The sequence below is a fragment of the Salvelinus sp. IW2-2015 genome, linkage group LG36 (genome assembly GCF_002910315.2).
Source record: "Salvelinus sp. IW2-2015 linkage group LG36, ASM291031v2, whole genome shotgun sequence".
Classification (NCBI taxonomy): domain Eukaryota; kingdom Metazoa; phylum Chordata; class Actinopteri; order Salmoniformes; family Salmonidae; genus Salvelinus; species Salvelinus sp. IW2-2015.
Window position 1 is genome coordinate 6,849,816 of NC_036875.1, and position 18,468 is coordinate 6,868,283.

An 18,468-nucleotide genomic window follows, 5' to 3' on the forward strand; every position below is an offset into this window, starting at 1 on the left:
AGGGCACGACAAAGCCTATTCCCCCTCAGGAGACTGAAAAGATTTAGCATGGGTCCTCGGATCCTCAAAAGGTTCTACAGCTGCACCATCGAGAACATCCTGATTGGTTGCATCACTGCCTGGTATGGCAACTGCTCGGCCTCCGACCGCAAGGCACTACAGAGGGTAGTGCGTACAGCCCAGTACATCACCGGGGGCCAAGCTTCCTGCCATCCGTGACCTCTATACCAGGCGGTGTCAGAGGATGGCCCTAATAAGACTCCAGCCACCCTAGTCATGGACTGTTCTCTCTGCTACCACACAGAAASCGGTACCKGAGTGCCAGTCAAGGTCCAAAAGGCTTCTTAACAGCTTCTACCCCCAAGCCCATAAGACTCCTAAGCAAAGGGCTACCCAGACCCCTCTTTACGCTGCTGCTAATCTCTGTTTATTATCTATGCATAGTCACAGCTAAGCAAAGGGCTTCCCAGACCCCTCTTTACGCTGCTGCTAATCTCTGTTTATTATCTATGCATAGTCACTTTAACTCTACCTACATGTACACATTACCTCAATTACCTCAACTAACCSGTGCCCCCGCACATAGACTCTTTACCGGTAGCCCCTGTATATTGCCTCGCTATTGTTATTTTACTGCTGCTGTTTAATTATTAGTTACTTTTATTTTCTATTTTCTACTTGTCTATTTTTTATTTAACACTTAAAATTTGATTTGATTTGAATCTTCTGGCATCTATTTATCTCTCTTTTCCCGACCAACAAACAKTAGACTTTAGCCATGGCTTAATACGCAACTGTACTGAATCAGAACTTAATGAGGGGCGTGTGGGGATTTACCATCTACAACATTCCAATGGCTGTCCTAAACACACACACACACACAATCAACTGTAGAGATGTACATAGTGATAGTATAAGCTTTAAATATATGTCATGAAAGTAACAACTAGGGCCCTTGAAACAAACAAACAACAACAAGGCAACAGTAAACTTGTTGTCCCCCATGAATGATGCAGCTCCCCCCTTGGGCTAATTGAGTGTGACTAACTCATTTCAGTTAATTACTATCACTCCTGTGTACTTTTGTAAATGRCAGATCTCTATAGCAGGATGCATCATTCACCCAAGTTTAGTCAAAATCATCCCAATGCTGTCTGAGATATCGCGTGTGACTAAAGTTCAAACAAACTGAGGGAGMCAGATTCACAGTCCCCTCRCCGATTTCATCATGGGGGAAAATTAAAACATTGGWGAGGTAAATGTCTCTGCATCTTCACACAAACATTGTGCAACAAGCCTGAAAGACAAAGATTTCTTTATCATGACATGTTGACTYAACGTTGTCTTAACTTTTCTTTGAGTGTATTGTTATTGCAATGTCTCTCTTTTGTTTATCTCCTCTCTCGCTCTGCTCTCTTTTGCTTGAAGGTGGCTAATCAGGTTGTTCAAGCYCTCCTCACTCAAAAGGTTTGTCTTTGTTTTGTTTGATTAAAGCATCATTAAAGTCAATCAAGTCTAAGGGAGGCTATAAAATAAATAATGATGGAATGCTAATAATGATAAATAGAATTAGTTGTGTTCTAGTTAGCACGTCATGTCTATTGAAACTGAAAAACCACATGCTCACTACTAGCTATTAAAACATTGGCTAGTCAGGCCATTACTACTGTTCCAGCTGGCTGATTGCCGTTGTTACTTAGGTAATGTAAAGCATAGCACAGAGAATTTTTAACCAACCCTTTACTTGGCGATACTTCCTCAATTTCCGACTTGGAAGACAATGCATGTCTTTTAAACTTCCATTGCTAGTTGCAGGTGGTTCGTTTGAATTAAGAAAATGTTCTGTTATTAAATAAAATCAATGTTTTGCTCCATGAAGTCTATTCTATTTCACATCTTCTCTCGTTTATTGAGAAAGGTGGGCGCAACTCAAATCATGCTTTGCGATCAAAGACACTCACCTGTCTTGATAAATGAMAAGATTTGAAATAGGTAATATAGCGGCATACACTTCATGGAGCAAAAAATAAGATTTCATTTAATAAGGTAACATTTTGTCAATTTAAAATGAACCACCTGCAAGTAGCCATGGAAGTTTAGAAGAAATGTGTTGTCTTCCAATTCGGGAATTGAGGAAGTAACATATCGCCAAGTAAGGTTGGCTGAAAATTCTCTGTGCTACGCTTTACATTAACTAAGTAAGAATGGCTGTCAGCCAGCTGGAACAGTAGTATGGAATATGCTTATCAACTTTCTGCTGATGTGCCATGCTTGGGAATTAATATTATAGGGACACTTTCTATGAGTCGTGTGTATGTAAAATATTATGAATGCATACTACCATTTTAATGCATGAAGAATGTCTTGTAAGGGCACTAAATGTTTCCTGGTTAGGTCACATGGTCAGGAAAAACTCCTGGCCCTACATAAATCATAATGGAAGGCACACTGGACATGTATAATTATAAGCCGGTTTATACYACGTTTAACCCACCTTCCTTGTGCTTGTGTGGGTGAATGTCCAGGACCTAAAAGAGGAGTGTGTGAAGCTGAGGACACGCGTGTTTGACTTGGAGCAGCAGAACCGCATACTGAACGTTCTCTTCCAGCAGCGGGTCAAAATATCCAYCAACCCTGTCTCCCAGGTAGGCTTGGCTCTGTATAGACTGGATAAAGACCAACAATAACTAGTTAAAGGTAAGCTATATTAGCATTTGAGCAGGTTCATGGGATTGGTCAAWTTTTTTTTTACTTCGTTGGGGCATGGACTCTACAAGATGTCAAAAGCTTTCCACAGGGATGCTGGCCCGTGTTGAAAGCGTTCCACAGAGATGCTGGCCAATGTTGACTCCAATGCTTCCCACATTTGTGTCAAGTTGGCTGMATGTTTTTMGGGTGGTGGACCATTCTTGATACACACTGGAACTGCTGAGCATGAAAAACCCAGCAGCGTTGKAGTTCTTGACACACTCAAACCGGTGCACCTGGCACCTACTARCATACCCTGTTCAAAAGCACTTTACTCTTTTGTCTTGCCCATTCKCCCCCTGAATGCCACACATACACAACCCATGTCTTAAAGCTTAAAAATRCCTATTTAACTTATCTCCTATTTAACAAGTGACATCAGTAAGGGATCATAGCTTTCACCTGGAAGTGGATTTCTATGAGTACTSTAAGTCTGTCATGAAAAGAGCTGGTGTTTTGTATGTTCAGTGTATAGACATTGCTTATTGAAGACAATGACTTACATACAGTACCTGTCAAAAGTTTGGACACACCTGTTCATTCTGTGGTTTTTCTTTATTTTTACTATTTTCAACATTGTAGAATAATAGTGAAGACATCAAAACTATGAAATAACACATATGGAATCATGTAACCAAAAAAGTGTTAAACAAATCAAAATATTTTTATATTTGAGATTCTTCAAAGTAGTCACCCTTTGCCTTAATGACAGCTTTGCACACTCTTTGCATTCTCTCAACCAGCTTCACCTGGAATGCTTTTCCCACATATGCTGAGCACTTGTTGGCTGCTTTTCTTTCACTCTGCTATCCAACTCATCCCAAACCACCTCAATTGGGTTGAGGTCGGGTGATTGTGGAGGCCAGGTCATCTGATGCAGCACTCTATCATTCTACTTCTTGGTCAAATAGCCCTTACACAGCCTGGAGGTGTGTTGGGTCATTGTCCTGTTGAAAAACAAATGATAGTCCCACTAAGCGCAACCAGATGGGATTGCATATTGCTGCAGAATGCTCTGGTAGCCATTCTGGTTAAGTGTGCCTTGAATTCTAAATAAATCACAGACAGTGTCACCAGCAAAGCACTCCCACACCATCACACACCACAGATTTCCACCTGTCTAATGTRCATTGCTCGTGGTTCTTGGCCCAAGCAYGTCTTTTCTTCTTATTGGTGTCCTTTAAGTAGTGGTTTCTTTGCAGCAATTTGACCATGAAGGCCMGATTGACGCAGTCTCTTCTGAACAGTTGATGGTGAGATGTCTGTTACTTGAACTCTGCGAAGCATTTATTTGGGCTGCAATCTGAGGTGGAGTTAACCCTAATGAACTTATCCTCTGCGGCAGAGGTAACTCTGTGTCTTCCTTTCCTGTGGTGGTCCTCATGAGAGCCAGTTTTATCATAGCGGTTGATGGTTTTTGCAACTACACTTGAAGAAACTTTCAAAGTTCTTGAAATGTTCCTGATTGACTGACCTTCATGTCTTAAGGTAATGATGTACCGTCGTTTCTCTTTGCTTATTTGAGCTGTTCTTGCCATAATATGGACTTGGACTTTTACCAAATAGGGCTATCTTCTGTATACCACCATACCTTGTCACAACACAACTGATTGGCTCAAACACATTAAGAAGGAAAGCAATTCTGCAAATTAACTTTTAAGAAGGCACACCTGTTAATTGAAATGCATTCCAGGTGACTACCTCATGAAGCTGGTTYAGAGAATGCCAAGAGTGTGCAAAGCTGTCATCAAGGCAAAGGGTGGCTACGTTGAAGCATCTCCAATATAAAATACATTTCGAATTGTTTAACACTTTTTATGTTACTACATGATTCCGTATGTGTTATTACATAGTTTTGATGTCTTCACTATTATTCTACAATGCAGAAAAGAGTAAAAATAAAGAAAAACACTTAAATGAGTGGGTGTGTCCAAACTTTTGACTGGTACTGTGTGTGTGTGTGTATGTACATATAGACTAATCATGTAATCACAGACTAATCATGTAATTTAAATGATATTTCCGAATAATAATTTAGTGTTATGACATCCAGTATCTTGTTATTTGTCCCATTAGATATTCAAAAACAGTTGTTGATGATATTGATTTCAAGAGAGCTAACGGCAGATCCAGAACAGAGGAGACCAATGACACCCAACCTTAATTTCCTTGAACAGCTAACTCTGTCATCTCAGGGTATGGCTGCTTTCAAGACTCCTAGGAGCTCCTTTGTTAATACCCCAAAGTTCGAGGTAGATCAGCCTAACTTATAGTGTTTTCACATAGGATTTATGGTATTTTGCCTATTAAAAAAAAAATGGGCAATGTTGATCTGACCCCCTTACAAACAGGCCCATTTTTACCACATTCTTGTCTGCATACACCTTTTATACCTCGCGTGCGCATGCCAGTGACAAGTGGTAGTAGTGGTGTGCAGATGTGGTTGGGCGTCTATTGTTTAGGCAGGTCCTAAAAAACACAAGACTAATATAACTTCATCCAAATGAATGAAGTCAATAGTTCATTATTTTGTTCATTAAACAGACAAACACCTACCCTGACCACAGTCAACACACATATTGTGTCGTAAGAATATAATTAAATATAACAGAATAAAATGTGAATAATATATTTTCCCCACACAACTTGTGTCACGGCAAGGTGTGGAACTGCTGTCATATAAAAAGAAGTGAAACAGAGCCCAAGGCAAGTCCATCCATTTTTTTAATCCTTTCATCTCTTTCCTACCCTCACTCCTCTTTGTTAGGGAGCAGGCGTAGGGTCTTACATTGAGAGTATCATCATCATGATACCGATTGAAAATAACAGCAGTATATATTTTCAAAAGCATGTGTCTCATTCATATTTCACAACCTCTGCGGGCTTTTGGAGTCGCCTTTACACAATCGAGCAAAGTAATAGGCCTATACTTTCATTTAGTCTACATTATGTAAGGGATAATCAACACGGGGATATGCGTTCTATGGAAAATAGTGAACGACGTGCAAGCTGACCTCCCAGAGTTGCATTATTTTCCAGAGAACACATAGAGCCCTGAGTTGATTATCCCTTTCATACCATGGCTATAATTTAACACATGTGCCACTAGAAATGTGTTCATTTGTTGGTAGAAATGTGTTCAACATCCACTGAAGTAACTAGCAAGTTTACTAGATAGCTACAGTAGTTGCTGTGGTAACAAAACAAACAGACCTGATAGTTTAGCTAACCAAACCATCAGTCCTAGCTTGCTATTATGAAAATCTATTTCAACAATAGCAATACTGTTTTCAATTCGACTTTTGCTTTCATAAGCATACCAAACAAAACTTGTAAAACTGAACTATAGCAATTGAATTCTACCGTGCAAATATACTGTGCATTATAGGGAAATAATGCACGCTCTAGATTGCCCTTCAAGCCAATCAGAAAGGAGTATTCAACAATGKCATTATATAATGCATGCTAAAAGTTTCTGATCAGTGATAATTGAGCGAATAGATGAGCAATACCACCACTTATTTGATCAGCCAGAGAATTAACCAAATATACAGAAGGAGATTCAGTGAAAAAAAATCACATTAAGACAAGTCAGAGGCTTTTAGTTGGGAGTAGGCCTAGGCTACAAAGTGACTGTGAGTGAAGAGCAAAATAATCCACTTGTTAAACTACATATCATGCTGGCAAAATGTTCTGATCAGTGCTAATAAATTAACCAACTGGGAAAGATGATAATGATCAGCACTCAACCCAACTTGGCTAATATTTCTACAAAAATCTGACGATTGATTTATTAAGACGAGTCTACACACTTGTCTCAAAGCAACTCGAAACGGTGCCGAAATAGTTGAACACATGCAGGTAGGCTTTTTGCTTAAAATGAATTATAACAATTGGATGACTTTTGGAGTTTCAGTAAGCAACAATTTGATGCCTTCAATTGCATTGACCTACTTTCTTCCAATATTTTTGTAATTCAGTTGTATTTATTCCCACAGTAATTCTTTATGGATCTATCCAGTTGTGGTTAAGAAAACAGTGCATATGGTGGGCTATGCGAAGAGATGGGTGAAGTGACATGCTTCGCAAAGTTTAATATTACCAGGAGGATAGTAGTAACAGGCCCTGCCTAGCAACCATCAAAAGCTTAGGAGCGTAGTGAGTTCCAATTCCGCCTCAGCATTAAGGTTACATTTCACACTAAGCCGTAGGCAGAACTTTACCGCTATCGTGACGAGGTTGGTTGGTTGGAAATAAAAGTGGTGGCTTTCTCGTGGCAATACCTTTCATACAGTGCCTTCCGAAATTATTGTAACGAGTGCGTGTGCTTGGCCGGTGAGCGCGTTCCTGTAAGACGTAGAGTGGCAAGCTAGCGCGAGGACGCGCTCTTTGAAAGGAGGGAGTAGTGTAACGAAATTGTCTCTGCCGCACGAACATGCTTTTGCGGCACAGTCGATAGCGCGCCGGACCTCGGGCTAGAAGGTCGAGAGTTCGAGACCTGCTCCCTGCTGTTTCATTACTGTATTCATACCCCTTGACTTATTCCACATTTTGTTGTGTTACAGCCTGAATTCAAAATGTCTTATATTTACATTTCCTTACCCATCTATACACAATACCCCATAATGAAAAAGTGAAAACGTGTTTTTAGAAAATGTTGCTAATTTATTGAAAATGAAATATAGAAATATCTGATTTACAATAAGTATTCACACCACTAAGTCTATACTTTGTAGAAGCACCTTTGGCAGTGATTAAGGCTGTGAGTCTTTCTGGGTAAGTCTCTAAAAGCTTTCCACACCTGGATTCCCATTATTCTTTTCAAAATTCTTCAAGCTCTGTGAAATTGGTTCTTGATCATTGCTAGACAACCATTTCCAGGTCTTTCCATAGATTTTCAAGTAGATTTAAGTCAAAACTGCAACTCGGCCACTCACAGGAACATTCACTGTCTTCTTGGTAAGCAACTCCAGTGTAGATTTGGCCTTGTGGCAGCCACCACTATGGTTGAAAATGTGGAGAGTAGTACTCAGTAATGTGTTCTATTGGATTTGCCACAAAAGTAACACTTTGTATTCAGGACAAAAGTTAATTGCGTTGCAGTATTACTTTAGTGTGTTGTTACAAACAGAATGCATGTATTGGAATATTTGTACTCTGTATAGGCTTCATTATTTTCACTTTGTCAGTTAGGTTAGTATTATGGGGAAGAAAGTTGGCGGAAAAACATCTTGGTTTGAAAGGTGTATTAGACACTTTTAATCTTTCTGTCTTGTGGGGGATTCAGCACGTCTACTCCCTGTGCAGTCTTGTAGATGTTTTCACATCTACTGTACGGTAGATCTTTTTATCTTTTTGCAAAGCCATGGCCAGTTAGGAGGTTACACAGGTCCACAAGGGAGTAAAACATCTTTGACGATTTAAATGTTGGTATTTAATTTGAAGAAAAAGTCAATGCAATAGAAGGAGAGAATTACAGATTACAATTATTATGGTCTCTGTCTTGTTCTTTTCCTTTTTTGACCTCACTGGAAATGGTCATGGTTTGAACATGAAATGTCTGATTCCCCTGTCAGGTCATTAAGTTTACTATGAGCTTAAAAGGGCAGTAAAACGTTGTCCCACATCCCTGGCCTTTTCTGTAAAGGTCAAATTCACCAACTCACTAAGGGTGCAACTGACTGCACTTCTTCCTGCCGGAGATCAGTGGTACTGTAGCAGGGAGTTATATTGGTACAGATCCGACAGGGTAGAACCAATTGTGTATATCAGGGATGGGCAACTGGCGGCCCGTGGGCCCTTTTTTGAAGGTCCTCAGGTCAATTTCCCCAAAAAACGAATCAAAAACTATTTAAAAAACAAAATCACAACAATTGTGGAACTCAGTCAGGCTTTCAACTTACTGTTGAAGGTCAGAATAGTAAAATACACAATTTCAACATTTGATTTTCCATCAGCAGTTTTCATCTTGTTATGTCAGTCACTGATTATCAGTCAATTAGCCCATGTCAGTGAAGTCTTTTTAGACTACGTTAGTTTAGCAGTCAGCTTTCTAAACTTGTTATCATGTAAACAGCTAATTTTCCTCTCCGCCCCATGACAAAATTAGTAGAATTGCATGAAATTAGTTATAAAATGTATACATTTCTCTCCGCTGTCAAGAGGGGGGCCACTACAATGTTTTTCTCACAACTGTGGCCCTTCTTGATGAGTTCAGATTTTTTGTGGCCCCCACCCCCATCAAAGTTGCCCATCCCTGATGTATTTAAACCATGGATTTCTGATGCTATGTACTGGCCAATGATAGGCTTTGAAGCCACCGGTCAGCTTATTTTTTCATTTWTTTTCATCTACCAATAGGTGCTCTTAATTGGCGAGGCATTGGAAAACCTCCCTGATCTTTGTGGTTGAATCTGTGTTTGAAATTCACTGCTCGACTGAGGGACCTTACAATTATTTGCATGTGTGGGGTACAGAGATGAGGCAGTCATTGAAAAATCATGTTAAACACTATTATTGTGAGTTAATGCAACTTATTTTGTGACTTAAGCAAATATTTACTCCTGAACTTATTTAGGCTTGCCATAACAAAGGGGTTGAATACTTATTGACTTAAGACATTTCAGCTTTTCGTGTTTTATAAATTTGTAAAAAATAAATAAAACATGATTCCACTTTGACATTATGGGGTGGTGGACAATTTCTTGATACACGTGGGAAACTGTTGAGCATGAAAACCCCAGCAGCATTTCAGTTCTTGACACAAACCAGTGCACCTGGCACCTACCACCAGACCACGTTCAAAGGCACTTAAATATTTTGTCTTGCACATTCACCCTCTGAATGGCACACATGCACAATCCATGTCTCAATTGTCTCAATACGTATTAAAAATCCTTATTTAACCCGTCTCCTCCACTTCATCTACACTGATTTTAAGTGGACATCAATAAGGGATCATAGCTTTCAATAAGGGATCATAGCTTTCACCTGGATTCAGCTGGTCAGTCTGTCATGGAAAGAGCAGGTGTCCTTAACGTTTTGTACACTCAGACAGAGATAGACAAAGAGTGAAAGAAGGGGTTGATGAAGACAGGAGAGAAAGGAAAGAGTTGGAGTTAGAATTATGTACCTTGTGATTTACAAGAAAAAAAAACATTTAAAAAGTATTCACTGTTTTCAGTTAAATGTTAGACATTAAGTGTGTATAGTGCTATATCCGAGACATATTAGATGTAGAAGCCTTTGCTCATGCATTACTACAACAGTCTCAAGGCCCTGTCTCTCTAATGAGCAACAATGAAGCCTGTGATTATCAAGACAAGGGTCCATGGCCTTAGGACTGCGATAGTGCTGGACCCAAGTGCCCAGGTTCCATTAGAGGTTGTGATTTCTCTATACGGCTGCAGGGAGCTGAAACATAGGTCATCTTATTATACCTATCACTGGCAATTCCCCAAATAGCCAAAGCATACATACACATACTAGAGATGGTGGCTTTAACCATTGCCTGTACAGACACACAAACATTAAATCAAACAAGGCCCAGAAACAAGATTAATAACACGATGGAGAGTAGAAGTATTTTGGGTGTTTCCCAAAACCTTTGTAGCTAAAGTGGTATTTCGTATATATCAACGAACCAGATGCTCACCACACATAAAACAGCAGTGCTTAATTTAACGACTTGCGTTCCTTCAGGCACAGAAGGCTGATTGTCAAACATCTATTTTTACTATCGTTACTGTCTCACGAGGTGTGGCTGGGTTGTGGAGAGCAATAAAGTTTCAAACAATTTTTCTATTCTTTATTTAACCCTCCTGTTGTGTTCCTGTCGAATTGGACCGAGAGTTTTCTCTCTGAAAAATGTAGTTCATTTAACCTGATTGTCATAAGGTTCCATGGCTGTTACCTCCTAACGGAGGGAGGTGCAGGAATCAGGAGCAGGAGAGCAAGGAAATCCCAGTGGCAAAGAATGTTTATTAGCAGTCCCAACTCAACTACAAACATGGGACTGAAACACGCCCAAACGAGGTTGCCACACACACAGGGAATAAAGCGCTACACACGGAGGAGAAACCTCTACTCCTAAACTCACTACCAAACGGCACAACTGCCGTGAGAAAAGAAACCCCGTGGTGCAGACACGCACCCCTACTAACGTAACCACAGAAAAACAATCCCGCACAAAGACTAACAGGCAGCGGAGGTAAATATACCCACCGAAATCAACTAATAAGACACAGGTGTAAACAATACAGACAGACACAAACGAAAAGGAAAAATGGATCGGTGGCAGCTAGTAGGCCGGRGACGACGACCGCCGAGCACCGCCCGAACAGGGAGAGGAGCCACCTTCGGTGGAAATCGTGACAATGACTTTGTCCACACAGGGCATCTGAACAAACAAAATACATTTTTGAGGTTTTTCATAACATTTTGGGTGTTTTATTTAACTTTTGTACACCTGTGGTGTTCTGGGTCAAAAATGACCAGTCATTGGAAATTAATGGGTGAGACTACAATTAGTGAATAAAATTGAGTTCAGGCACATGCCCATTCATCAGATGGACACACTTCCTCTCTCAGACCCCCACATGCATGTGTGTTTGAGCACACACACACACACACTACACACACCACACACCACACAACCACACACACACACACACACACACACACCACACACACACACACACACACACACACACACACACACACACACACACACACACACACACACACACACACACACACACACACACAACACACACACACACACACACCACCTCACTCCCCTTCTTGGCTTCCATGGCAACCCCCACGGGAACCTTTCCCCAATAGAATCTTTCCCCACGGGAACCAACCTGTTGGCATTCTCACAAACAACCGCAACATTGTTTCAATAATATATATAACTTTTCTCGAAGCTCTGGTATATAAAGCTTTTTTGAGGCCTTGCTAACAATTCTTTCTGTGGCAGCACAATGACCAAACGATATACTGTATGTGAGGCTCTTTATCATATCTTTGAGGAGGAGAGAGGCCAGGAAGGAGTAGGAGGAGAGGCCAGGAGGAGGAGAGGCCAGGATACTGACAGTGAAGTAGTCTGATAAATAGCACAATACGTTTCAACTGAATATTTGTTATAGCCAAAATAATCCATGCATTATGCTTTTTTTACTCAAAAACGAGTTGTATAAGCTCAGGTCAATGAGGCCTGCAGGCCATAAATAGAAGTTCAAAACTTGTAATGTTCACAAGAACTTAAGTTGATAAAAAGATCTAACACAACATTAGGTGATAATATGTATTTATAATCAGATATATTAGTCATTTTGGACCGGGTACACAGAATTAATTAACATGAAACGAACACAACAGGAGGGTTGAACTTTATTTAACTAGGCAAGTCAGTTAAGAACAAATTCTTATTTACAATGACGGCCTACACCAGCCAAACCCAGATGACACTGGGCCAATTGTGCACCGCCCTATGGGACTCCCAATCACAGCTGGTTGTGATACAGCRTGGATTTGAACCAGGGTGTCTGTAGTGACACCTCTAGCACTGAGATGCAGACCGCTGCGCCACTCAGAAGCCCCATAACATACCAAGGTTTTGGGTAACTCACCCCAAGACAATAAGTCACTTTAGAGAGGTAGTCATATTGAGGCTCTGTAGAAAGATCACATAGAGGCACACAGGAGATTCTTTCCCTCAGGGTTACGTTACGCTACATGGGCCAAGACCTAGCTTTATCTGTTGGATTTCCAGGCGATCAGTGCTGGTTTCACCATCTCTCTGTCTAGTGTGAAAATGAAAGTGAACAGCAGTACAGCCTAATTACTGTGTGGGCTGCAAGGCATGGTGCTCAGCAACCAAGAGGAAATAGGAGAGATGGGGAAGAGAAGAGGAAGAAGAAGATGTAGAAGAGGGGGAGAGGGTGACTAGCTGAGGGAGGGGTAGTGGGGGTCAGGGAATGGAGAGGGGAAGAAGGTGGGCAGGGGAAACGAGAGGGACAAGAGCACTGAGGAGAATGATTACCGGAGAGCCAAGTCTAGGTCCAAGAGGCTCCCAAATAGCTTCTACCCTCAAGCCATAAGACACAGGTGAGGGTAGCGTGTCACCTTAGCTAGGGTAGTGTGTGGGGGGGATATAGAGATATAGTGGAGGGGATATAGATATATATTTGGAAATGTTTGCTACAAACAATTAATTGCAAAGAGAACCATGTCAATAAATCATGTTTACTTTGCTCCCATTTCAGCGTTCGTGGTCAGAATAATAGATGTTTGAGACAAAGTGACATCAGTAGAGARGCATCAACAATTTCTCCAATATTTGTCTCTACTGTACACGTGTGACACAAACACAGATATTGTTTAACTTTCTTGTGGCATTTTTTACGCAATCTTCAATGTTCTGAGGGTTTTGAAGCGTAATTATTCTCCAAACAAGTTTCCAGAAAGTCTTCAATATGCAATGTTTTTTGTAGTGTTGTGGAGTCTTTCAAACAATCACTGAGCAATGTCCTCCGCATGCAAAGAGTGTACGTTTTACCAATGAGAACTCCTGACATACGTTGCTTGATTGTAAATGCACACATACAGTGGGGTCCAAATTATTGAGACCCTTGATAAAGATGAGCAAAAATGACTGTATAAAATAAATAATTCAAATACTAAGCTATATTGTATGAAAAAAATTGAAAAAGAATTACACCAACACTATTGCTCGGAGAGGCTAAAAGGTAGGGGTCAAAATTATTGATGCCCCTGATTTCAATACCTTTCAACATCTCACCTTGCGAGGATAACGGCACTGAGCCTTTTTCTAAAATGTTTTATGACTTGGAGAACACATAAGATTCTGTATGGACCATTCTTCCATAGAGAATCCTTCCAGATCCTTGATATCCTTAGTCTAGTCTTATGGACTGCCCTCTTCAATTCAAACCACAGGTTTTTAATGGGTTTAAAGTCTGCAGACTGAGATYGCCATTGCAAAATGTACATTTTGTAGCCAATTATACTTTTTATTTAGGATGGGGGGGGMTTTGATGTGTGCTTGGGGTTATTATCCTGCTGGAAGATCCCCTTGTGGCCAAGTTTCAGCCTCCCGAAGGAGGCTTCTAGGTTTTTGGCTAAAATGTCCTGGTACCGGGTAAAAATAATGATGCCGTTGACCTTAACAAGGGCCCCAGGACAAGTGGAAGCAAAATAGCCCCATGACATCAAAGACCCACCACCGGCCCAGACGGAATCCCTAGCCTCGTCCTCAGAGCATGCATAGACCAGCTGGCTGGTGTGTTTACATATTCAATCTCTCCCTATCCCAGTCTGTTGTCCACACATGCTTCAAGATGGCCACCATTGTTCCTGTACCCAAGAATGCAAAAGTAACTGAACTAAATGACTAAATGACTKACTTCTSTCATCATGAAGTGCTTTGAGAGTCTAGTCAAGGATCATATCACCTCCACCTTACCTGTCACCCTAAACCCACTTCAATTTGCTTACTGCCCCAATAGGTCCACAGACGATGCAATCGCCATCACACTGCACACTGCCCTGTACCATCTGGACAAGAGGAACACTTATGTAAGAATGCTGTTCATCGACTACAGCTTAGCATTCAACACCAAAGTATCCTCCAAGCTCATCATTAAGCTTGAGGCCTTGGGTCTCAACCCTTGCCCTGTGCAATTGGGTTCTGGACTTCCTGACGGGCTGCCCCCAGGTGGTGAAGGTAGGAAACAACATCTCCACTTCGCTGATCCTTAACACTGGGGCCCCACAAGGTTGCATGCTTACCCATGACTACGTGGCCATGCACGCCTCCAACTCAATCATGAAGTTTGCAGACGACACAACAGTAATAGGCTTGATTACCAACAACGACGAGACAGCCTACAGGGAGGAAGTGAGGGCTCTCAGAGTGTGGTGTCAGGAAAATAAACTGTCACTCAACGTCAACAAAACAAAGGAGATGATTGTATACTTCAGAAAACAGCAGAGGGAGCACCCTCCTATCCACATCGACTGGACAGCAGTGGAGAAGGTGGAAAGTTTTAAGTTCCTCGGCATACACATCACGGACAAACTGAAATGGTCCACCCACGCAGACAGTGTGGTGAAGAAGGCGCACCAGCACCTCTTCAACCTCAGGAGGCTGAAGAAATTTGGCTTGTCACCTAAAACCCTCAAACTTTTACAGATGCATAATTGAGAGCATCCTGTTGGGCTGTATCACCGCCTGGTATGGCAACTGCACCGCCCACAACTGCAGGGCTCTCCAGAGGGTGGTGCGGTCTTCACAACGCATCACCGGGACAAACTACCTGCCCTCCAGGACACCTACAGCACCCAATGTCACAGGAAGGCCAAAAAGGTCATCAACCACTGAGCCCCTACCTGTTTACCATCCAGAAGGCGAGGTCAGTACAGGTGTGTCAAAGCTGGGACCAAGAGACAGAAGCTGTTTCTCAATCTCAAGGCCACTTTTAAACAGCCATCACTAGCACAGAGAGGCTGCTGCCTACATACAGACTTGAAGAATCATTGGAACACTAGTCACTTTAATAATGCCACTTTATTAATGTTTACATATCTTGCATTACTCATCTCATATGTATATACTGTATTCTATATTATCTATTGCATCTTAGCCTATGCCGCTCTGTCATTACTCATTCATATGTGTATATTGGGGATCGAACCCACCACCCTGGCYTTGCAAGTGCTCTATGCTTTACCAACTGAGCCACACGGTACCACAGTATTAAGACATTTTAGCTAAAAACCTGGTGGCCTCTGCTAMTAGGCTGAAACTTGTCCGCAAGTGGATCTTCCAGCAAGACAATAACGCCAAGCACATATCAACATCCACAAAGAAATAGTTAATTGGCCACAAAATCWAAATTTTTGCAATGGACATCTCAGTCTCCAGACTTGAAACTCAATGAAGACCTGTGGTTTGGGAATTGAAGAGGGCAATTCATAAGCACAGACAAAGGATATCAAGGATCTGGAAGGATCGCTCCCAATTTGTTCTCCAACTCATAAAACATTTTAGAAAATGGCTGTGCTGTTATCCTTGCAGGGCGAGGTATTGAAAACTATTGAAAACAAACATTTTGACCCCTATCTTTTTGAGAAAAAAGTATTACTTKTTAAACAAAATCTCTTTCTCTGAGCAATTGTATACGTATAAAATAATATAATTTCCCAATTTTTMGGKAAATKCAATATAGCTCAGTATTTAAATTATTTAATTTATACAGATATTTTTGATAATCTTTATAAATGGTGTCAATAATTCTGMCCCCCACTGTTTGTGTCAATGCAGGAAGTAAACTGAAATTCTCAAACTGATAAGTAGAAGATTTAATGTTTTAAWTTTGAAWTCACATCACTTCCTGAATTGACTGCTTTCATTTCGAATTGACGAAAGTTTAAATTAGTCAGCCTTATAGGGTTTCACCAAACGATCAAACTGACCTTTTGCAATTACATTAATCACAGCACAAATTACAGCACACATTCAAATATGTGTGCTGTGGGGTGGCAGGGTAGCCTAGTGGTTAGAGTGTTGGACTAGTAACCGAAAGGTTGCAAGTTCAAATCCCCGAGCTGACAAGGTACAAATCTGTCATTCTGCCCCTGAAAAGGCAGTTAACCCACTGTTCCTAGGCCGTCATTGAAAATATGAATATGTTCTTAACTGACTTGCCTAGTTAAATAATGGTAAAATGTTTAATCCTCTGATGTCCTTCAACATTGGAATCTGACTCCTGTCAATTTTWTATAAGAATGAGGTAATGTCAACCAATGTTAACTCAGCTCTTGGAGGGGCACAGAGTAAGCAGGCTAATGACCTGCTCAGATTGACATTTGATTGTTATTAAGTAGGGTTGCAAAATTCCAGGAACTTTCAATAAATTCCCTGGTTTTCCCGAAATCCCGGTTAGAGGACTCCCAATATCAGGATCGAATAAACAGGAATTCCGGAATCTTTCCACTCTCAATGTATGTTCACCAAAATACCTGCTTCATCCGTAAAGACAATGTTCTAAGTCCCTAATTATATAAAATCCCAGGACATGCTTGAATATTCTATCTCCCTAAAGTAATTTAATAAGCAATGTTGCACAGAACTCAGTCTGATCGAAATCTGTAGTAATTACTGTCAGCACTGRGGAGTTTGTCTAGTTTTCTTCAAAAGGCTATATTAATAACACTCATTACATTGCTTGTACAGAGGATGAACCACTATTTGAGGAATGTACAAAAGGAAAGACATTTAAATTGTCCAGGTCAGTGGTTCCCAACCTTTTTCGGTTACTGTACCACCAACTGACTTTTGCTCTGCCCGGAGTACCCCTAAAGTACCCCTCGTGCATTTTACCAGTAGGCCTATGGTCTCATGAGTCTTCTCAAGTACCCCCTGTGGATAAGCCAAGTACCCGCAGGGGTCCTAGTAAGCCCTGGTTGGGAATCAATGGTCTAGGTTAAGGTCCAGGGCACAAATGTTTTTGTGCCAACTCCAAAGTGTTGCTACCTTTTAGGTTAAAAAAAAGTGTTGTGCGAGGCCAATCTTTCATGGCTAAAGCAATTGTTGTGTTACATTCAATTGCTCTGTAGTTCCTCCAAATTGTAATTGTGTCGARGCAATTAAGGTGACGTTGCTTATCCCATGCTTGTTTCACTTTCWAAATGAATCTCAGTAGCAAAAAAACAACAAACATTTGAGTTATTGTACAGTAATCAAACTTCCCTTAAAGTCCTTGAGATAATGAAAGGAGGAAAAATTCTCCCAGCACTGGCACTGAAGTCACCCTTGAATCGTAGTTGCTGCTGTAAATTGAATGTTTTTATCTGACTGTATCAGTGATGTCAAATCTCTGAGAAACTCTTGGAGTTGCCAATGGTAATTAGCTCCCAGATTAGTCAGCTGGAACGTGCTTTGGTTTGGCATTCTGTCGCAGCGCATGGGAAATAAAGAATAGAGCGGATCATTAAATACTAGGGGAATATCAATGAATGGACCAAATTGGCCTCGCCCCCAGCTCCCTGATGCAATTATTTACTATTCACATCAATTATTGCTAACAGATGACACTAATGATTTTGAGCGAAAGCTGGCAATGGCAGCCCTTCTAGAGATCAATGCTATTTAAAAAGGAGTCACAGCGCACACAACACTTGCCATCTTTCAGGGTGTTTCTATCTGGATTTGACCCAGAGCCGCATTGAGCAATTATAGCACGCTTTTGACACAGCATCTGTAAGTCATYTATGTACAGTGGGGCAAAAAAGTATTTAGTCAGCCACCAATTGTGCAAGTTCTCCCACTTAAAAAGATGAGAGAGGCCTGTAATTTTCATCATAGGTACACTTCAACTATGACAGACAAAATGAGAAAAAAAAATCCAGAAAATCACATTGTAGGATTTTTAATTTATTTATTTGCAAATTATGGTGGAAAATAAGTATTTGGTCAATAACAAACAAGCAAGATTTCTGGCTCTCACAGACCTGTAACTTCTTCTTTAAGAGGCTCCTCTGTCCTCCACTCGTTACCTGTATTAATGGCACCTGTTTGAACTTGTTATCAGTGTATGCCCCACTGTATGTATGTATGTATGTATGTATGTATGTATGTATGTATGTATGTATGTATGTATGTATGTATGTATGTATGTATGTATGTATGTA

The 18,468-nt window shown here is 40.8% G+C and overlaps 1 protein-coding gene across 1 annotated transcript in view; it reads left to right on the forward strand.

Moving 5' to 3' along the window:
- The first annotated feature begins 2,204 nt into the window (after positions 1-2,204).
- The window catches only part of LOC111959316 (nck-associated protein 5-like), a 51,189-nt gene continuing 34,925 nt past the window's right edge, over positions 2,205-18,468 (forward strand). Inside the window, exons 1-2 of the mRNA XM_023980816.2 lie at positions 2,205-2,210; positions 2,526-2,645. Of these exons, the coding sequence (XP_023836584.2) occupies positions 2,205-2,210; positions 2,526-2,645 (126 nt within the window). The remainder of the gene's footprint in view (positions 2,211-2,525; positions 2,646-18,468) is intronic.